General features: G+C 61.5%; 1 protein-coding gene across 2 annotated transcripts in view; it reads right to left on the reverse strand.

Annotated features, from left to right (window-relative positions):
- HELZ2 (helicase with zinc finger 2) overlaps nt 1–15,597 on the reverse strand; it is a 28,620-nt gene extending 13,023 nt beyond the window's left edge. Inside the window, exons 1-9 of one of the 2 annotated variants that reach the window (XM_068150246.1) lie at nt 15,494–15,597; nt 9,169–9,443; nt 8,305–9,063; nt 8,037–8,220; nt 7,575–7,682; nt 5,696–6,219; nt 4,442–5,074; nt 2,286–3,069; nt 1,252–1,327 (exon numbers count right to left, since the gene is read on the reverse strand). In XM_068150246.1, coding sequence (XP_068006347.1) covers nt 1,252–1,327; nt 2,286–3,069; nt 4,442–5,074; nt 5,696–6,219; nt 7,575–7,682; nt 8,037–8,220; nt 8,305–9,063; nt 9,169–9,305 — 3,205 coding nt within the window. In that variant the 5' untranslated portion in view covers nt 9,306–9,443; nt 15,494–15,597. Of the gene's footprint in view, nt 1–1,251; nt 1,328–2,285; nt 3,070–4,441; nt 5,075–5,695; nt 6,220–7,574; nt 7,683–8,036; nt 8,221–8,304; nt 9,444–15,493 lie in introns of both variants that reach the window. The other variant, XM_068150245.1, reaches the window with a different exon arrangement.
- Nucleotides 15,598–21,319: the final 5,722 nt, after the last annotated feature.

Below are 21,319 nucleotides of genomic sequence, written 5' to 3' on the forward strand. Positions count from 1 at the left end.
ACTTTCTCCTCATGGCACCTCCTGGCTGCCACTCTGTGCCCATTGCTCCTTGGCCTGTCCCTGGGCACCACTGAGAAGGTTTAGTTTGGATGTGAGGAACAATTTCTTTCCTGCAAGAGTGGTCAGGGATTGGAACAGGCTGTCCAGGGAGGTGGTGGAGTCACCATCCCTGTGGCCATGGCACTCTGGGACATGGTTTAATGGCCATGGTGGTGCAGGGTTAATGGTTGGACTCAATGATCTTCGAGGGCTTTCCCAGCTTTAATGGTTCTGTGATTCTAAGGAGCTGCAAAGAAAGGGTGTGGAGAGGAGACCCAGACCCCGAGGGTCAGCTGCTCTCACCACGAGGAGGCTCATCTGCACCATGGAGAAATAATAACACTCCTAAGCCCACGGATGAGTCACAACCCAAATCCCTGCGGACAAGACCAGCCCTGTCCCTCTCTTGCCACCCAGAGCAGCAGCCTCACAGATTACACTGGCTTGGAAGGGACCCTCAGAGGTCACCTTGTCCAACCCCCCCGCAGTCAGCAGGGACATGCCCAACTAGATCAGGCTGCCCTTCATGATCAAGTCTGATCTTGAATGTGCCCAGAGATGGAGCCTCAACAGCGCCCTGAGGCAAGCTGGCCTCAGGTGAGCTCTTGGATGCTTTCCTGGCTGTGGCTGGTACCCACAAGCCATCCTGGTCTCAATTCCCTTCTCTTATTGGCCTCCTCTGCTGCTCCCTGGGGCTTCACATGATCCCCACATGCTCAGGTCCCTGAGGGGGCACTCACAGAGCCTTCCCCCTCCCACAAAGCAGCGCTGGTGTCTCTGGGAGGAGCTGACAGTGGGGTGCAGACCCAATTTCCTGAGGAATCTGAGTCACCCAGGAAAAGAAGGAACCAAAGAATCACCAAGGAGGAGGAGATGGAAACCAGCCAAAGGATTTCCAGGCACTCCCTTCTCCTGCACGTGGGCTGGGGTGGCTGCAGTGGTGGCACTGCCACGGGGAAGGGCAGGGAAGCCACTGAGGTGTTTTGTCACGAGGCAAGAGGCTGTTTTGCACCTAAGCAAGAAGGACAACCTGAAGACACCAGACAGACCTCTGCTACCAACCCAGCAGCTCCTCTCCCTGCTCACTGCCCAGGGCTTGTAGCTGCAGTGGAGCCTCCTGTCCCCCAGTGCGGAGTGGGGAAGTCCTCCCTCGCACGCAGGGGACCTCGGAAAGCAGCCAGCCAGGACTTAACTGCTGCACAAGACACAAACCTGGCAGGTTCTCATAGTTTTCTACCACCACATCTTGGAAGTGCTTCTTCCTCAGCTCTTGTCTCATTGCAGAAACCTGGGAAGAAAGAAACAGCCCCCACAGAGGAGAGTTTCAGCTCAGAAACGACCTCCCAACCCAACACCAAGATCCCTCCACCCTTCCCAGCTGCAGCTTCCCCAAGGTACTCAACAGCAGCCACATGTCCTGGGCTGACCTCAGCCAGTGCTCCCTGTCTGCCCCAGAGTTAACCTGCCTAGAAGATGCTAATCCATCCCACCCTGAGGCATCTCTGCTCCCACCAGCACATGACTTGCTGTCCAACTGGAGAGAGAGCATCTCTAAGAAGCACTGCTGGCATGCAAGGACCCAGCTGCCCTACAGAATCACAGCAGCATTCCGGTTGGAAAAGCCCTCAGGAGCACCAAGTCCAACCCAGAGCCCTGCTCTACAGGGTTCAGCCCTAAACCACAGCCCCAAGCACCACATCCAAGCCACCTTTAAACACCTCCAGGGCTGGGGACTCCACCACCTCCCTGGGCAGCAGTTCCAGTGCCTGACCACTCCTGCCCTGAAAAACTGCTTCCTAATGTCCAGTCTAAACCTCCCCAGTCACAGCTTGAGGCCATTCCCTCTTGTTCTGTCACTGATGACCTGTGAGCAGAGACCAGCAGCAGCCTCTCCACAACCTCCTTTCAGGTAGCTGTAGACAGCCAGGAGGTCTCCCCTCAGCCTCCTCTGTTTCACTCTAACCATCCCCAGCTCCTTCAGTTGCTCCTCATCAGATTCATTCCCCAGGCCCTTCCCAGCTCCCTTGCCCTGCTCTGCCCTGGCTCCAGCACCTCCACATCTCTCTGGCACTGAGCTGCCCCAAACTGGACACAGCACTCCAGGTGTGGCCGTCCCAGGGGACAATCCCCTCCCTGCTGCTGCCTGTGGGGGGGACAAGTCCCCAGCAGAGCCCAGCATTTATCTGGGAGTGCTGAGCGTGGGCAGGAGCTCCTCCAGGCGTGCCACACGTGGCTCTCCTGCATACCTGCTTCCCATGGGAGACCACACAAATCTTCCTCAGATCTCGGGCACCCCACTCGGGCGGCCACCGCTCGGAGATCTCCTTCACTTTCTCAGTCACTTGCATGATCTCAGAGGAGTTGTGCCAGGAGATCATGGAGATGTCCTTCTCTGCCACCCCAGCCACGTGGCAGAACACGAGCGGGTAGATGTCGGGGTGGGGCGGGATGCTCCCGCTGGCGTGGATGGCGTCGCCTTTGCCGACGTAGAAGTGCTTGGAGACGAACTCGATGATGCCCGCGGTGGAGCGGTAATTCTCGTTGAAGATGATCCTGCTCTTGGTGGCCACCTCGTGCTTCTCCTTCTGGTAGAACTGGAAGAGTCTGTTCAGCAGGGTGTGGTCAGCAGACTGCCCGTCCTCCACGCAGAACAGCCTGGGGGTGATCTGCATGTGGTCCCCAGCCAGCACCACGCGGGTCTCGAGGGTGGCGTAGGAGAGGGGAATCAGCGCCTCGCACTCCAGCATCTGCGCCGCCTCGTCGATCATGATGTGGCTGAAGTAGCCGGGGGGGACCTTCAGGTTCTTGGACAAGGTGGAGGTGGTGATGATGATGTGGTGCCTGTCGATCTCGGCCCGGGTGGGGTGGCGGAAGGAGCGCTGGTCCGCGGAGAGGCAGCAGTAGAGCTGCGTGGTGGGGTCGGTCAGGCTGACAGGGCGGTCGGTGGAGATGATCCTCAGGGGCACTGCCCAGGGATGCCCTTTGGTCACATAGCTGTGGAAGTACTCCCGGATGTAGATGTCTGCAGCGCTGCAGGGGGAACAGAGCAAAGGGAAGGAATTGTAAGAGGTGTTCCCAAACGTTGTGACCATCGCAGGTTCGCAGAGTGGTTTGGGTGGGAAGGGACAGTTCAAGCTCATCCAGACCAACCCCCTGCAGCCCCCAGGGACAGCCCCAACCCCAGCAGGCTGCTCCCAGCCCCAAACAACCTGAGCTGCAGTGGTGCCAGGCATGGGGCAGCTCCCAGCTCCCTGGGCAGCCTGGGACAGGCTCTCACCATCCTCAGTGTGAAACATTTCTCCCTTCTCTCCAACCTCAATCTCCCTCTTGGAGTTCAAACCATCTCCCCTTGGCCTGTCCCAACAGGCCCTGCTCAGAAGTCTGTCCCCAGCTTCCTGCTCAGAATCTTTGAGCACTGCAAGGCCACCAGAAGGTCTCCCTGGAGCCTTCTCTTCTCCAGGCTGCACAACCCCAACTCTCTCAGCCTGGCTCACAGCAGAGGGCTCCCAGCCCTGCCAGCACTGCTGTGGCCTCCTCTGGATCCACTCCAAGAAATGTTCCCATCCCACTCTGTGTCCCCACTGCCTTCTAGGGCCAGCTGACACAGACCTCTCCTCTGAGAACCCCCAGCCCAGGTGGGTGATCCAAGACATGCAGAAGGCTCAGAGAAGCAGCCAGCCTGACACAGGCTAAGATTAGCAGCCATGCATCTATTATGCATCAGACCCAGGGCAGTGGCAGCCAGCAGGGTGCTGTGTGGACACCTTGCAGTGTAACTGCTCTAATTTTAACCATCTTGACCTGGTTTCTCTGGAGGCAGCTCCAGCAGCAGTCAGAGCAGATCTGCATTTCCTCTTCCTCAAGCTCTCCTTGGAAGAGTCAAAGAGTTGGCACGTGCATGGAGCCCCAAAGCCTCCAAGGGCCAGCAGAGCACAGCAGTGCCCCAGCAAGGTCAGGCAATGGCTTTCTGCTGCTTCTGGAGGCTAGCAAGAGCTACTTGTGTCCTCCACCCCCATCTCCACCTTATAACAGGGCAGGAGGATGCTGCCTCTTCCACCAAGACCCCCACCCATGCCAGGCTCCTTCCTTGCAGGAAGTGCTGCAGCAGTTGGAGACATTTGAAACAAAACAGAGTTTCTTTAGAGAGGTGACTGAAGTGCAGTGAGATGCTCAAGACCAGGGCAGCTCAGCTCCACCTCACACACCTTGGCTCCTGCTTGTCCCACCAGGCAAGCAACACACCAGAATGCCGGGGGGAAGGGACCACAACCAGCACCCAGTCCAACCTCCCCAGGTGGTAGCGGAGCTGAAGTGAGCTGGCCCAGCACCGCCCCTGGGGGGCCCAGCTTGCTTGGACTCAAGCCCCAGAGCTCTGGTTGCCTCTTCCCCCCCTGCCCCTCACCTGTTGGTGTGAGTGCAGATCAGCACCCGAGCGTTGGGCTGCCTGAGGATCTCCAAGGTGGCCATGGCCAAGGTGAAGGTCTTCCCCGTGCCGAAGGGCCCGTAGATGAGGAGAGGGGGGACCTGCCTGCTGCTGGCCGGCCGGCCCGTGATGAAGGAGATGGCTTGCTTCTGCTTGGTGTTCCCAGCCTGAGGGGTGCCAAGGGGGCAGGGGATGGTGCAGCTGGCAACGTCGGGCAGGACCAGCTTCTCGTCCAGCAGGTGGTCCACGGCTTGGTGCCAGTGGCGGAAGAGCAGCTGGTCGATCTGGAACTGGATCTCCACCTTGCGGGAAGTGTTTGCCTCCAAGTTCAGGTCCGAGCAGCACCTCTCTGGGATCTGCAGCCAGATGGTCTTCTCCGTGGCGGCTTTGTGCTCCACGTGAACCTCGTAAACCCGCTCGTCCACGGGGGGGTCAAGTGCCAGGAAGGCAGTGGGCACAGACCTGGTGAGCAGGTAGCCCTCGTCCGTGTCCGGCGAGAGGTTGTAGGGGGTAGGCACTTCAGCAAAGAGCTCCCCAGGCAGGGCAATCTTCATCCCCGTGGAGAGGTTCTGCAGCATGGGGGTCAGCGAGATGCGGACCCGCAGGTTGAGTCTGCAAGGAGGAGGAAACAGAGTCACAGACTGCAGCTCGTTGGAAGGGACCCTCCAAGGGCATCCTGTCCAACCCCCCTGCACTCAGCCAGAGCAGGCTGCTCACGTCGAGTCTGCTCTTGAATGTCCACAGAGAACCTGAACGAACCACAGAGCCTAAACCAACCACAGAGACCCTGAACCAACCACAGAGAGCCTGAACCAACCACAGAGAGAGAACCTGAATGTCCACAGAAAGTCTGAATGTCCACAGAGAACCTGGATGAGCCAGAGAACTGGTCCATCTGTTTCCTCAGCAACCACCCACCCTGCTGCAGAGTGGAGATTGTCACCCAGAGAGGGCTGGCTGGCCCCCTGAGCACCCAGAGACAGACAGCAGCACCCAGAGACAGCAGCAGTGCTTCTGGCTGATCTCTGGCCACAGGACAAGCCCCAGCCCTGCCCCTCCTATCACCACCCTCCAGGCCACCTCTCTTGGCACGTCTCCATTCATCTGGGAAGGCACCAGAGAGCCCAACCCAGGATGGACAGAAACCTCAGCAGCAGCACAGCCCCGAGGGTTAGCAACAGACCCGCGGTCCACGGCCAGAAGGGACCCCCCGGAGCCCTGCCGGGCACTCACTTGGCAACCAGAGCCTGCTCGGCCTCCTCCTCGCGGAAGAGGAAGCTGTGCATCCTCTGGCGGTAGTTGAGGCGAGTGATGGGCAGGACCAGCCCAGCCTCACGCCTGTAGTCCAGGGCAAGAGCAGGAGGCTTGTACTTGGCCAGCAGCTCCACGTCCTCGCTGGTCCTGGGCACGCTGGGCACGATGATGCGGTTCCCGCGGTGCCACCGCAGGAGGTCGACGGGCCGGGCGTCCTCCCTGCTGCCCGGCAGGTGCTGGGGGGCGTCTCGCCTGCCCACCTTCACCCTCAGCTTCTGGACGAGCACAGGGCGGCTGCCGAAGTCCAGGGCCAGCCACTGCTCGAAGACGCCCAGGGCGCAGCACTCCACGCGCACCTCCAGCAGCGCGGCCGGCGGGCAGCAGGGCAGGGTGGCCACGCGCTCCCCGCGCAGGTAGGAGAGCCCCTGGGACAGGCCCTGCCCCACCAGGCAGAAATTGGCTCCAGGCTCCCGCCTGAGGAGGGCCACGTGCTGCAGGGGCATCTGCCAGGGGAGGAGCAGAGAGGGACAGGCGGTGAGGGCAACAGAGTCACAGAGCCGCTGAGGCTGGAGAAGGCCTCCGAGGTCATGGGGTCCAGCCCCTGACCTAACCCCACCACACCAGCTGAACCCTGCCACCAAGTGCCACATCCAAGCTCTTCTCCAAGACCTCCAGTGATGGTGACTCCACCACCCCCCTGGGCAGTGCACCCCAGTGCCTGAGCAGCCTTGCTGTGAGTTGCTGCTTCCTAACCCCTAACCCTCCCCTGGCACAGCTTCGTACCATGCCCTCTTCTCCTGGAGGAGGAGCCTGACCCCCACCTGACTACAACTTCCTTTTAAGTAGCTGTAGACAGTGATAAGGTCTCCCCTGAGTGTCCTCTTCTCCAGGCTGGCAAAAGGTTGGCAGCTGATGAGGTCCTCCCTTGGCAGTGTCTCCTACTGCTGCAGGCACCAAACACCACCTTGGACCTGCCTGTGGGCCCTGCAGCGCTCCTGAAGCTCTCCTCAAAGGAGCTCACTCCCCATGCAAGCCCACAGCAGGTGCCTGAAGGTCTCAGAGAACCTCAGGGTTTAGTTTTACAGCAGTTTTGGCAGTCTGCTGCTGGGGAGGACAATCAGACTCTGGCTCTGGCCCCCAACAGCCCACAAAAGCCTGGGCAGGAGAGCTGCTGAACCTTGTTCTCTGTGACAGTGAGTGGGAGGTGCTGAGAGCAGCCAGGGGCCACCCCAGCCCCACCACACTAGAGGAGACAGGAGAGAGGGTGGCTGCACCCCTCATGCACACCCCAGCTAAGGCACCACCTGAGCCTGAGCTGCTGCTGTACACCCAACCCATGTCCTCCCTGGCAGAATCACAGGATGGTTTGGGTTGGAAGAGACCTTTGAGACCATGGAGTCCAACCCCTACCCCAGCACTGCCAGGGCACCACCAAGCCATGGCTCCCAGCACCACATCTGCACAGCTTTGAAACCCCTCCAGGTCTTGATAACCCCCAAGGGGAAGAAACTGTTCCTCATGTCCAACCTAACCCTCCCCTGGGGCAACTTGAGGCCATTTCCTCTTGTTCTGTCCCTTGCTCATTGGTAGAAGAGCCCAAGCCCCACCTGGCTCCAAGCCCTTTTCAGGGAGCTGCAGAGAGCCAGCAGCTCTCCCCTCAGCCTCCTCTTCTCCTGGCTGAACACCCCCAGCTCCCTCAGCCACTATGCTCCTGGACATGCCCAAATCCCTGTCCCTCTGCCCCTTACAGGAATAACCACTAAAAACCCCCACCCAACCCCCCTGAGGATGAGGACTGTGCCCAGCACTGGGTGCTGGCAGTGGCTCACAGCCTCCCCCTGAGCAGAGCTGGGCTTACCTTGGAGTAAACCCTGAACTTCCACTGGTGACTTTTCTTCCTGTCCTCCAGCTGCACGCTCAGGGCCTGCTCACACACGACCCTCACCCCCTCGATGTGCTCAGCCATCTGTGGGGGAGGCAGGAGAGGAGTGGGACTGAAGGCACCGCCCCAGGGGCGCACAGCAGAGCCCTCCACAGGGCTACCTTCATCCTTTGTCTTTCACTCTGCATCCCACTCTGAGGGGGCCATCAGCAGCTCCTCACACCCACTCCTCACCCACTCAGCATCCCCACACAACCCCATGGCAGAGCAGCGTGGCCAGGTAGCCCCAGCAGGCTCTTTGGTTGCCATCTCCAAAGAGGTGAAGGAAGGGGGGGCTGCAACCCCCCCCCGTTAGCAAGCCAAGCGGAGGGCTCTGCGCAGAAGCTCTTAGCCAAGAGGCTTCTCATGATGCTCTGCACCCTGCCACCCACTACTCACAATCAAGACCTCGTTGGAGCAGGTCCGATACTCGTTGAGGAGCCTGTCCTGGTAGGACAGGAGCCCTTCCTTCAGCGCCTGCTGCTTGTTCTTGGCCTTCACCTTCACCCTCTGGATCCACTCCTGCAGCTCCTCAGCGGAATGAGCCTTGGTGCATCTCTTCCCCATTTCACACACCTCCATCCTGCCGGGAGAGAGAGACGTCCCAGGTGCCACCCACGCCACAGGCAGCTGCCAGCTGCCCCTGCCCCCTGCCCTGCCCCCTCACCTGCTGCACAGGGAGAAGGTGGTCAGCCCCAGCGGTGGTGCACGATGGACCCACTGGACAGAGGTGTCAGCAGCCAGCAGCTGCTTGTGCTCCACAGAGGAGCAGTGGTTCTCGAAGCTCTCCTGCGAGCTGAAGGTGACCACGCAGAGCCGGCAGTAGAAGAGCGCCTGCGGGGGTGCCGCCGCCTGGCCGTCGCCGCTGCAGCTCTCCGCGGCCGGCAGCAGGTGGGAGCGCAGCAGACCTCGCTCCCTCTCGGCCTCCCAGACGGCCATCTCCAGGTCGCTGTGGGCATACTGGCACCGCTGGGGGCCGTGCTTGCAGGGCTGGCCCCTGGAGGCGTGCCTGCAGTAGCTGAAGGTGGACTTGAACTCGGGGCAGGGCCGGACGGCAGTGTACTGCCTCTTGCCGCGGCCGTCGGAGGTGGCGTGCACCAGCAGCGGGTCCCAGTGCCGGTGGCGCTCACACAGCCGCCCCAAGCCGTCCCCGGAGATGCGCTGGGGGCAGCCGAAGAAGCAGGGCTTGCAGACCTCCTGGAACTGCCCCCCGAACTCGCTGGCGATCTCCTCGGCCGCGCTGGCCAGGCGCCGCCGCTCGGCCGCGGGGTCCCCTCCCAGCTGCGCCTCCAGCACGGCTGCGTTCAGCCAGCGCCGCTCCACCTGCTGCTCCCTCTCGAAGTTCCAGACCATGGCCTCCTCGGGGCTCCAGGCAAAGGTGCACTGATTCCTGTGCTTGCTGCAGCCCAGCCCCACCACGTAGTACCTGCAGACGGCGTAGCGTGCGGGGTTGGGGAAGCCCGGCCTCCTGGAGACCTTCCTCCAGGCTGCACCGCGCCGGCCGCGGCGGCGGGCCAGCAGCATCTCGTACATGCAGTTGTGTTCCACCTCCTGCAGCTGGTAGGTGGTCTCGTTCTCTCTCACGCTGCACTTGGAGCACACCAAGAGCAGCTCCAGGTACTCCTGGAGCTTGCCCAGGGGCACCACCGGGCCGTTCGCCGTTGGCATCTTCGGTGGCGGCTTCGGCAGAGCAAAAGGAGCAGCAGGGAGCTCCTACGAGGGGATGCCAGGGGAAGGAGGCGCCATGGAGCTGCTGTGCCCTAGCTCCCTATGTCCATGATGACCTTTGGAGCGAGCTGACAGAGCCTGGCAAAGAAACGAGGAGCAAGTGACTTAGCAGGAGGCATCAGCTGCGCCCTGCCCGGGCACCACCTGGCCCTGCTCTCCAGGAAGCAACCAGGAGCCTCCTCCAGCCCCACCAAGCACCCTCAGCAGCAGCACCCAAGTGCTTGGGGTCTGCTCCCACCCACTCACCCAGCTCTGTTCTCTCACCAGCCCAAGTCCCTCGTGGGACTGTGTCCTGCAGTGACCGTGGTGAGGAGCAGAGGAGGGCTCCTGGGAGGGCTCTGGGATGCCACAGCCTGCAGACCATCAGCATTCACCACCCAGGTGCCCAAGGCTGCTCCGGAGGGCCCAGCACAGTCCCCTCGCTGGCCACCACTGTCCCCTCGCTGGCCACCACTGTCCCCTCGCTGGCCACCACCCTCCTGCCGAAGCCCAGCCACAGGAGCTGACTTCCTCTTCCCGACGCAGCACCTCCCCTCCCCTCCCCTGCTCTGACAGCTTTCTCTTTCTTTTTCCTGCTCTCTCCTCTGGGTCTGGCTGGGCCACCCCACCACTGCCCCCCAGAGAGCAGGGGAAACCCAGCTCCAAGCTGCCCATGGCACTAAAGATGAAGGGGAATCAGTGAACCCTGCCCTCTTTGCCCCTTGGATGCAGCACCCAAGACTGGGAGATGCTGCAACAGGGACCTGCTGGCATCTCCTGCCACCAGCTTGGGAAGCATCCAGCTGGGAGAGCTCTGGCTCTGAAGGTGACTCAGGGCTCCCTGCTCTCCCTGGTCACCAGCTCCAGCCTTTGCCAGCAGTTTCCTGGGTAACCAGAGACCAGGAGCGTCCCTGGGAGGGCTGCTGCCGGGTTTGGTGGCTGGGCCACGCAGCCAGGGGCGCAGGGAGCGTGCCAGGGTGGGTCTGTGGGCAGGGTGTGCTGCCAAGCAAAGCCACCAGCCTCCTGCTGAGCACCCACCGTGGGCTCTGACCCACAGGCACCCAGGGCCACAGCTCTCCAGTGGCACAGGGCTGAGTGGTTCTTACAGCTGCAGAGGATGGAGTTATACACCAACAGAATTGTTTGGGTTGGAAAAGCTCTCTCAGGTCCAACCCAACCCTCAACCCCACACCACCATGGCCATCAAACCCTGGCCCCAAGTGCCATGGCCACATGGGTTCTGAACACCTCCAGGCCTGGGGACTCCACCACCTCCCTGGGCAGCCTGTGCCAGCCTGTGCCAGCTCCTGACCACTCCTGCAGGAAACAACTCCAAGTTGGAGAACAGGAGGCTGAGGAGAGACCTTCTGGCTCCCTGCAGCTCCCTGAGAGGAGGCTGGAGCCAGGTGGGGCTTGGGCTCTGCTACCAAGGAACAAGAGAGATGACAAGAGGAAACAGCCTCAAACTGCCCCAGGGGAGGTTCAGGTTGGCCATGAGGAACAATTTCTGCCCCTGGAGGGCTGTCCAGGCCTGGCCCAGGCTGCCCAGGGCAGTGGTGGAGTCCCTGGGGGGGTTCCAGAGCTGTGGTGCTGAGGGCCATGGCTTGGTGGTGCCCTGGCAGTGCTGGGGTAAGGCTTGGGCTCCATGACCTTAAAGGTCTCTTCCAGCCTAAACAACTCTGTGATTCCAGGATTCTAATCCTACTTCTCTGCCACGCAGCAGGTTGGACACACGCTCGATGGATCAACACCAGCCCTGCTTATCTCCCAAGGGCTGGCAGCCAGCCTGCTGCTGGGCAGATCTGCTGCTTTCAGTTCCAGTGAGCTATGAGACTCTGTGGTGCAGCCTCACAGCCCTGCTTGGCTCTTCCTCTAATACAATTCAGGTCACTGTGCCACCACTGGCTCTCCACACCAAGAGCTGAATCACCCCAAGTCATCTCTGAGCCTTCATTTCCAAACCTCTACTCACAGCCCTCCCACACAGGTTGGGAGCCCTCGATGGATGGTTGGGGTTGGAAAGGACCTCTGGGGATCACCCAGCCCAAGCCCTGCTCCAGCAGGGCACCCACAGCAGCCTGCCCAGCAGCACAGTGCCCAGGGGGAGTTGGAAGCTCTGCACACCAGGAGATTCCACAACCTCTCTGGGCAGCCTGCTCCAGGGCTCTGCTCCCTCACACCAAAGAATGTTCTCCTCCTGTTCAGGTGGAACCTCCTGGGTTCCACTTTGTGCCCTCTGCTCCTTGTGCTGTCCCTGGGCACCACTGAGCAGAGCCTGGCCCCAGCCTCTTGCCCCCCACAGCTCCTTTAGCTCCTGCTGAGCATTGCTCAGCTCCCCTCTGGTGCTGCTCTGCTGCAGGCTCTCAGCCCCAGGGCCTTTCCTCCTTGGACAGAAGCAGAGAAAAACTCTTTCTTTGCTTTGGTTCTAGCACAAAAGGAAATGTTTGGGCCACAGCACAAACTTTGGTGCTGCCTGATCCCTGACTGGTGCAGGTGAAAAGCCTCTCATGGAAGTGAAATAACCTGGGGAACAGGGAAAGCCCAGGAGAGCATCTGCAAGCCATGGAGAGGCAGGAGGGAGAGCAGGATGCTGTGCCCCTGCCCAAGGGATGCTCCACTGATCCCAAATGAGACAACACAATGCTGGTGTGGTGCTGCAGGCCCTCAGCTGGGGGCTGCTGCTGACAACACCCCCCAGGGTCATGGAGACTGAAAAAAACCAACTGCTTGGAACTGGAGCAGAGGTTTGGGGGGGCAACTTCTGCCCCACACACAGCTCTGCAGGATTCCATCCCAGGCTGCAGGATGCAGCAGGGACAAATACCCCTCCTGTGCCAGCCTAGGGACACTGCCCTTGGTCCAAAGCATGATGCTAAGAGGGAGCATCCACCCCAGCTTTCCCCAGGAGATCAGGAAGCAGCTGGAGCCTGAGCCCTACCCCAGAGTGTGATGCTAGGAGGGACCCTTCCCTTCCAGCTTTCCCCAGGAGATCAGGAATCAGCTGGAGCAACCCCAAACCCCAGGTCAGAGGCACAGCCACCCTGCTGCTGCCAGCTCAGCTTGTCCCAGTAACTCCACACAGGGTCCAGTGAGGCTATTTTGGGGCTAAACTCTGCAGCTTTGGGCACAGCTCAGCTTCCCCTCTGACAGCACTTCCACCTTCCTTCCTCTGGAAGCCTTCTCCTTAAGATGAACCCTCCTGGGGAAGGCACATCTGCACCACCCTGTCACTCCCAAAGCCCTCAGAGTCTCACCCGTGGGTGAGGACAAGCTCAGATCTCGGAGCTGGAGAGCTGAGCTTCCCCATCCCAGCACGGCCACGGAGCCCAGAGGAGAAGTCCTGCAGCAGCACCGCCACGACCGAAAGGTTTGCAGAGCAGCCCCCAGCGGCCAGCCGGGCTGCCTCTGGTGCTGGTGCCCAGGCAGCGCACCCCGGAGGGAAGCAGCTAAGAGGGAATATTCCACCTTTAGCGGGTCAGGTCCCCTGCTGGCCTTTGGGGTTGTTTTGCTTGGTTTTGTTTTTCCACAAAGCCTTTGATTTTGAGCAAGCTGCCAGAGCAGCTCCGCGGCTGGAAGTGGGAGGGAAGAGGAAAGGGAAATGCAAACTCCTCTTAAAGTCTCCGTGCAGCACTAGAGCCAAATTCAAGCTGCTTTTGTTTTGCTTTGCTCTCCACAACCACCTTCGAGCAGAAGAGAAAAGGGGAAAACAAAACAAAGCAAAACAACAAACCAAAGCCAAAGCAGGGGAGAGACACAGGAGAGAGCCTTGCAACCCGAGCCCGGGAAGAGGAGGGACACGAGGCAGGGGGAAGCTGCACTGTGCCCTACTGCTGATAAACCTCGGATGGGAGCAGGTCCAGAGAAGGGCAACCAAGCTGGGGAAGGGTCTGGAGAGCAGGGCTGGGGAGGAGCAGCTGAGGGAGCTGGGGGTGCTCAGCCTGGGGAGGAGGAGGCTGAGGGGAGAGCTGCTGGTTCTCTGCAGCTCCCTGAGAGGAGGCTGGAGCCAGGGGGGGCTTGGGCTCTGCTCCCAGGGAACAAGAGACAGAACAAGAGGAGATGGCTTCGAGTTCCACCAGGGGAGGCTTAGGTTGGAGATGAGGAAAAAATTCTTTGCTGCAAATTGGCCCAGGCTGCCCAGGGAGGTGGTGGAGTCCCCATCCCCAGAGGGGTTCAAGAACCCTGTGGCCATGGCACCTGGGGCCAGGGTTTAGTGGCCATGGTGGGGTTGGGCTGCTGGTTGGACTGGGTGACCTTAAAAGCCTTTCCCAACCAAAACAAATCTCTGATTCTGTGTCAAGAGTGAAATCCAAGTGCTGCAAGGAGCTGGAAGCTGATGGAGAGCAAGAGTTACCAGCAAGGCACAGGCTGTGACTCTCAAGACACCTCAGTCCTACACAGGAGAGAAGATGAAATCTGTTCAGTGGAGCTGGAGAGCCAAGTGTGTGTCCCTGGCATGGCCACAGAGCCCACAGGAGATGTGGTCTGCAGCAGTGAGGAGCTGATGGTCCAGCAGGGTGGCTTTCTGCCTCTCCCAACTGCACATCCCCAGCCCAGGCACCAACATGGACACCTGCTGCCCAGCACCAGCCTTGCTGCCCAGCACCAGCCTTGCTGCCCAGCACCAGCCTTGCTGCCAGCCAAACCAAACCACCCTGAGCCAAAGCAAACCAAACTGAACTGACCCAAACTGACCCGAAGCAATTTAAACAACCCAAACTGACCCAAACCAACCTGAACCAAATCAGCTCAAACCAAACTGAACTGAGTCAAACCAAACTGACCCAAATCAAACCAAAGTGAACTGAATCAAACCAAACTCAGCCAAATCAAAATCGACCCAGAGTGAACCAACCCAACCCAAAGTGAACTGAACCAAACCAAACCAAACCAAACCAAAGAGAACCAAACTGAAGCACGTGAAACAACACCAACCCAAGCCAAACTGACCCAACCCAAGCCACCACCTCACTGGTGGCATTTCCTCCAGGCTCAGGAAGATGCTTCAGGTCAGGCCCAGGCCACAGTACCTCTGAGCATCACTCCCTGGCAGACGGCTGGCAGGGCTGTGCAGATGCCAGGGATAATCACATTTCCCTGGAACTAGCAAGTGGAAGCATGACCATAGCAGAACAATGCTCATCATGCCCCCGCAGCCCAGTCCTGCTGCTCCACACCCCTCTGCCAGGGCAGCCCAGCAGGAGGAAGGCAGCCTCGGGGCAGGTCTTGCCTCCGTTAATTATTAACAGGAGATTAGGCAACGGCGCTACGCTGGAGTAAGCCAAGTGCCCCTCGATCGGAGCAGGAGATGTGGGACAGCCCTCTGCAGGGACAGGGATAGGCCAGCGGCACACCCCGGGGATCACAGCCCCATGCCCCACTTACCGGTCCCGGCCCAGCACTGGACCACCCTGGGAGGTTTTGCTGTGAGTTGCAATTGCTGGGAGCAGCGGAGCAGGACCAGCACAACGTGCCCCAGCACCCCGCCAGGGAGAGGTGCAGCCAGGCTGGCCGGCAGGGCTTGGCACGGGTGAAAGAGGAGCCACCCCATGGATGCCATGCCCCTGCTGCCTGCGCCCACACCGCAGCCCCTCCGGTATTTTGCTCCTGGGCAAAACCACCCTCAGAAGTTCTGGGGCTCCTCCTTTCCCAACAGCTGACTCCAAGTTCCACCCCGAGAGCTGGCACATTCCTGCCAGGTGCCACCCGTGACACTGCTGCCCGAAGCGGTGGGCAACGCACGGAGCCCCCCTCCCGGGTTGTGCACAGCCCCCCAAGGCACCCGCACCCCCAGCTCCTGCGTTTGCTTCATCCAACGAGGGAAAGTTCGCTGGCAGCTCCCAGATCACATCCCCGGAGCTCAGCGGGAAGGGCAGCGACATGGCACCGGAGATGGCACCGTGTGCCCCTGCTAGCCGGGCTGCTCCCTGCCCTCCAGCCCGGCGCTTTGCACCCCACACCCTGCCCCCTGCCCCTGCCGCCGCATCCAAGAGCTGTCCCAGCACGGGCAGGGATGCTGCAGGCTGGGCTGGGGGCAGAGGAGGAGGGAGCGCCCTGGAGCCCCCCCACAGCGGGCGGTCCCCAAAAATATGCTGCAGGGCAACGGGGAGCACCCCCTGCCCCCTCCCCGGAGCCCTCCGCGCCGCTCTCACCGCTGCAACCGTAGGGGACCGGCGGGGCCCCGGGAGATCGGGGGGGGACCCAGGGACCCGCCGCCGCCGGTGGTTTCGTTTCTGGGGCCTCCCCGCATTCAAACCGGGGCTGGACTTCGCGGAAATTGCATCACGGCAGCCCCGCCTCGCCCCTCCCGCAAGCACCAGGGGTGGGGGGGAGCCGGTACCGGCACCGGGAGGCAGCGGGGAAGGAGAACCGGGACTGGGGAAGCCGGAGCTGCCCGCACCGACCAGCACCGGGTGCTCCCTCCCCAGCCCCGGGGGTACCAGTTTCCCACTCCAGTCCCCTGTCCCCTGCATCCCCAGACGAGACATCCCGCGGTCCCCCTCGTCGCGGCGGGGATGTTCCCGCTGCTCACCCGCCGAGGGTCGGGGGCTGTCCCCGCACTCAGTCCCGGTGCAGCGGCGGTACCGGCTCCGGGCTGTGCTAACGGCGGTACCAAGTGCCAGCGGTGCCCGGCCCGGGCAGGGTTCCTCGCTCCGCTGCCAGCCGGGCTCCGCTTAAAAAGGGTTTCCGGGGGGGGGGGTGGTGGCCAGGCGCCGCTTTCCTTTCGCCCCGGCAGCATCACTTTCGTTTCCCATTCCAAGCCCTGCTGAGTTCCACAGTCCAATACCCAAGAGAAACCAACCCCCAGCTCACCCTCATCCTCAGCACCTAGGGGAGGAGGGTTCTGAGCACTCCAGTGTGTGAATGAATATTCAAGACCCAGGGTGTGGAGAAGTCCTCAGCCCCCCAGGCATGGGAGGGATTATGAGCAGCCCCAGGCATGGGAGGGGGGCTCGGTCTGGGGAGGGGTCCTCAGCACAGCCCAGGCTGGGAGGGTTCTGAGCAAGGCAGTGTGAGGGAGTTGTCAAGACTCAGGGTGTGGGGAGCCCTCAGCATCCCCAGCCCAGGAGGTTCCTCTAATCCAGGAGAGTTCAGAGCCCTGGGGCAGGCTGCCCAGAGAGGTTGTGGAGTCTCCTGGTATGGAGAGCTTCCAACCCCCCCGGGGCACTGTGCTCCTGGGCAAGCTGCTGGGGGTGCCCTGCTGGAGCAGGGCTTGGACTGAATGATCCCCAGAGGTCCTTTCCAACCCTACCACGCTGGGATTCTGCAACCCATAGCCAGCCCCAGGAGCACACCGGAGGAGCTGCAGCAGCTCCTTGTCTCTCACCAGCCTGGAGGTGAAGTTTCAGGAAGCACCAAGCCCCAGGGTGGATGCAGCGCTGGAGGCAGCCAGGCCTCACTCTTCCCACCTAATAAAATGATCTTCATGCCAGCAGCCAGCTGCAAGCCCTGGAGCACAGCCAGCCCAAACCACCACCCCTCGGCAGCCAGCGGCCGGGGGGCACTGCCGGCACAGAGGCAAAGCCTCCCTGCCGGCAGCAGGGCTGTGAGATCCCCCCACGGAGGGCCGAGCACTTCGTGCTGGGGGGGACACCCTGAAGGTCCCCAACACAACACCAGCAGCAGCCAGGGAAGGAAAAGTTTGTCCTGGAAAGAAGTAGGAGGAGAAAAGAGGAAGTGAGAGCCAGCCCAGCGGGGGCAGGGGGGAGGGAGGGGCAGTGTCTGGCTTCTGATGTTTGTCAACACTGAAGGAAGGAGGAAGAGGAAGAGGAAGGAGGTTCTTGACCTTCCAGCTGTGGGGTTGCACCCATTGGGCATCTTAAGAGGGAGCCCAACCCCAGAGGCCCTCAAGGTGAGAGAGCTCCCCCTCAGCAGCACCCCAGAGAGCCCCAAAGCCAAGGAGGGCTCATACTGGGGAGGGGGTGCAGGCAGCCCAGGCTTGTGGGTGCTGGGTGGATGCCAGCAGGGTGCTGGGTGGCTGTGGGAATCAGCCAGCCATGGGCAGCAGACTCACCTGGGTGCTCCCCAAAGCCCCAGCACCAGACCTGCCTGGTCCTCTGCTCCACGTTGTGCCAGCAAGGAGCTGAGCAAGCAGCAGGAGCTGACCCCACAGAGCCCTCACTCAGCCTTCCTGCCCAAGGACCTTCCCGGGCCTTCCCTTGCAGCTGCCATGAGAAGCATCACCAGCTGGGGCATCACGGGGGGCTCAGCCAGGCCAAAGAGCTCAGGAGGGCATCAGCCCTGGCCCCTAGCCCTGGGATGTGCATCAGGGATGGAGATCCTCCCCGGTTCATGTTGCCTGAGGGCAGAAATTGTCATTCCCCCCCCAGCAGTGACTCTGAACCCCATCAAGCAGCCCAGGCTGTCAGCAGACAGCAGGGAAATACAAACAAAGCCCTCTCCAAGATGCCAGAGCCAGGCTGGGCGATGCCAGAGCCAGGCTGGGCGATGCCAGGCTCAGAGCAGCCCTGGAAGTGAGGCTTTGCTTGGACCTTCCCGGGGGCAGAGCTGGAGGTTTCCTCACATCTTCCAGGAGGCACAGCTGGGAGTTTCCTCGGGGAGGACATCTGGAGGCTTCACTCCAGTTTTCCAGGTGGGAAATTTCCCCTCCAGCTCCACCAGCACAGAGCTTCCATTGCTCACACAAAGCTTCCCTCTGGCCTTCCTGACACAAAAGAACAGCAAACAAGGCAGAGGAAGAGAGAGGAGAAGCAGAGGGGAAGCTGCGCTCTGCTGTTACTTAATCTGTGGTCGGCGGAGCCGAGGAAGCCTCTGCCCGAGCCCGGAGCAGGGAGGAGGAGGAGGAGGAAGCAAGGCTGCGTCAGCAGAGCAGCAGCAGGGTGGGGGAAGAGCCGAGCCCAGCATCTGCTGCTTTGAGACAAACAAACGCTCCGCGGAGAGCTCCGGGTTTCGGTTTCCCTTCCTGGTGCGATGGGTGAGGCTGTGGGGGGTGGTCCTCCCAAAGCCACCGCTGCTGCCCCCACTCCCCCAGCCCGGCCCGGCCCAGCCCTCGCTGCCTTTTGTGTGCCGCAGAAGCCTCCAGGGAGAAGCCGAGAGCCGCTGCCTCCTTCCCCGGGAGGTGCTGGAGCATCGCACGGGCTGCCAGCCTGGTTTGGGTGGGAAGTGACCTTCCGAGCTCACCTTGTCCAACCCCGCCCGCCCCCTGCAGTCAGCAGGGACACCCCCAGGTGGCTCAGAGTCCCAGCAAGCCTGACCTTGAATGTCTGCAGGGACCTTGAATGTCTGCAGGGACCTTGACCACCTCCCTGGGCAACCTGCTCTGGAGTTCCACCACCCTCAGAGCAAAGCAATGTCTCCTGGAGCTGGCACTGCAGCTTTGAAGAGAGAAGGGAAAGAGGAATCACAGAATGCATCAGGTTGGAAGGGACCCTCTCAAAGGTCATCTCCTGCCCTGCTAACACCCCCAGCCCAGCCCAGGGACTGAGAAACTGGCAAGTTCTAGCAGCCTCCTGCTCCCTGGCAGCCTGTGGGCAGCAGCCTGGCAGGGCCACGGCATGGCCACGCTGCCAGAGGGATGCTCAGGCAGCCAGGAGCCTCCCTGGGTCTTTCCCAGACGCTGCTGCTGCTGTGGAGCCTGCAGGAGAAGGCACAGGAGGCTGTGCCTCCATCACCACCCAACCCGGGGAGAAACAAGGCCTTGGCATGAGTCATCTGCAGCCCTTATGTAATCCCTGGCTGGATTGGAGTCCTCCACACCCAGCACAGCCCTGGGCTCCCCACGGGGTGCTGCCCAGCCCCCTGCCAGGGAGGGAACACAGCTGAGCACCAAAGGGAACCCCAGCAAGGCAGCTGCTGGCAGCACTGGGCTGGCAGCATGGGCACCGGTGGGCACCAAGTCCCCAGCCCTGCTGCAGGGCCCCCAGGCTCACACAGTGAGCTGACCCCTTGGGATTCATCCTCATACTCCAGATGTGGGGTGCCTGAACCCCCCTCAGCCCTGGCAGCCTACCCCAGCCCATGGGGTGCCCAGCACAGAGCCCCAGCTGTGGGTGCTGCTGGCAGCACTGTGGGGACAGCCTGGCCCACATGGGGGATGTGCTCCCCATGAGAGGCTTCACCACCTCTGCTGGAGCCAGGGCTGAAGAACCAGGAGATAAACCAACCACAAGCACCACAGCACTTTGCCCTTGGCCAAGGAATCCTCCCCAAGCCTCTGTGGCCTCATCCTTGCTGGGCCAAGACCAGTTACCCACACACCAGCTGCCAGCCTCCCCTCACAGCTTGCTGTAGGTGACTGCTCCTTGCTTGTTCCTCCCAAGCCTCAACTCCAACCCTGCCACAAGTCACCCCCAGCCCTGCCAGCGCCCAGGGAAGAGCAGGGAAGCAGCATGGCACAAAGAGGAGCTGCACAACCACCCTGGGAGCAAAGCAGCCAGGCAGAGCATCCCAGCTGTTGTCTCTGGGGGGGACAGGGCTGCCCCACCAGCACCTCCCTGCCCAGCTGCCCCCGAGGTGCCTGCAGAGCTTTATTGCTCAGGGAGGTGTTTACACCCCCAGGGAGTGTTGTTTTGCAGGACAAAGTACACCCACAGCAGGAATGCTTCCCAGGTGACAGGACCCATTGTGCCAGGGCCAGGTGTGTGGGGCTGGGGCAGCGAGCTGGCAGGAGGGGCAGGGGACTTGGGCCACTTGCTGCCCACCACCACGCTCCCAGCACCCCTCAGAGCAGCGTGGAGATGCCACAAACACCTCACACTCGGCTTGAAAGAGGAGCCAGCAGGTCCCTGCAGCCCCCTCCCCCAGTTCCAACCTGGCCCTCTTCTCTCAACCCCCCTGAAGCCAGCTGGCCAGCCCGGGAGGCTGTGCCCCGGGCAGGGTGCTCAGCACAGAGCTCTCCAGGGCTGGGCAAACTCACCAACACTTTCCAGCCCCATCGCTGGGGGGGGAGGGGTCCCTGTGGCCAGCCCCTCACTCACCTGCACGGCGTGGGAGTGAAGGCTTTGGGCTAAAAACTTACCCCTGGGTCCAGCTCCACACTGCTGCTCCTGCTGGAGAGGCAAGCAGGGGCTCAGGCTGCTCACAGCCCTCTGCCTGCCAGGCTGACGGTGGCCCTGCGGTACCTTAATGGGCAGCCCGGGGGGGGAAAGCCTTGGACTGGGCAGGACTGGAGCAAAGGAGGCTGAGGGGAAAGCTTCTGGCTCCCTACAGCCCCCTGAGACGAGGCTGGGGCCAGGTGGGGGCTGGGCCCTTCCAGGTAAGAGGCAGGCAAGAGGAAATGGCCCCAAGCTGCCCCAGGGCAGGTTTGGGTTGGACCTTAGAAGGAATTTCCTCACTCAAAGGTTTTCAAAGGCTGGCCCAGGCTGAATCCCCATCCCTGGAGGCCTTGCAAAGCCAGGGAGATGTGGTGCTGAGGGCCACGGCTTAGCACCAAGCTTGGCAGAGACAGAGGAGGGTTGGACTGGAGGAGCTTAAAGGTCCTGTCCAAGCCAAACCGTTTTGGTTCTGTGACTCCTCACCAGCTGTGGCCCCAGCTCAGGCTTGGCCAAGACTCAGCTCAGCATAAAGCCCTGGGGGGAAGAAATCATTGCCCTTCCTGGCTGCATTCAAGGCTCCTCCAGACAGCTCCTGGAGCTGCTCTTAGCAGCACTGGCTGCAGCCTGGGCCCCCCCAGGCAGCTCCAGGCTGTGGAGCCACCTCTGAGAGCAGCCCTGGGGACACTCTGCCTGTGCTGGGGACTCCCCAGCTCTGCTCAGCACCATCACTGCCAGCAGCTTTTCCAGGCTGGAGGTGGAGATGGCATTGAGAGCAAAGGCCAGGAGCCCAGGGACAGCTCCCCCAGCATCCCTGCACCAGCTCAGGAGCTCAGGGACAGCCTCACCACCCCTGCACCACCTCAGGAGCTCAGAGACAGCCTCACCCCCACCCCTGCACCATCACCCCCACCCCTGCACCACCCCCGGAGCTCAGGGACAGCCTCACCTCCACCCCTGCACCACCTCCACCCCTGCACCACCTCC

Source organism: Melanerpes formicivorus, unplaced genomic scaffold, assembly GCF_026170545.1.
Source record: "Melanerpes formicivorus ecotype bairdi unplaced genomic scaffold, bMelFor1.0.p_v2 SCAF_19, whole genome shotgun sequence".
Taxonomy (NCBI): Eukaryota; Metazoa; Chordata; class Aves; order Piciformes; family Picidae; genus Melanerpes; species Melanerpes formicivorus.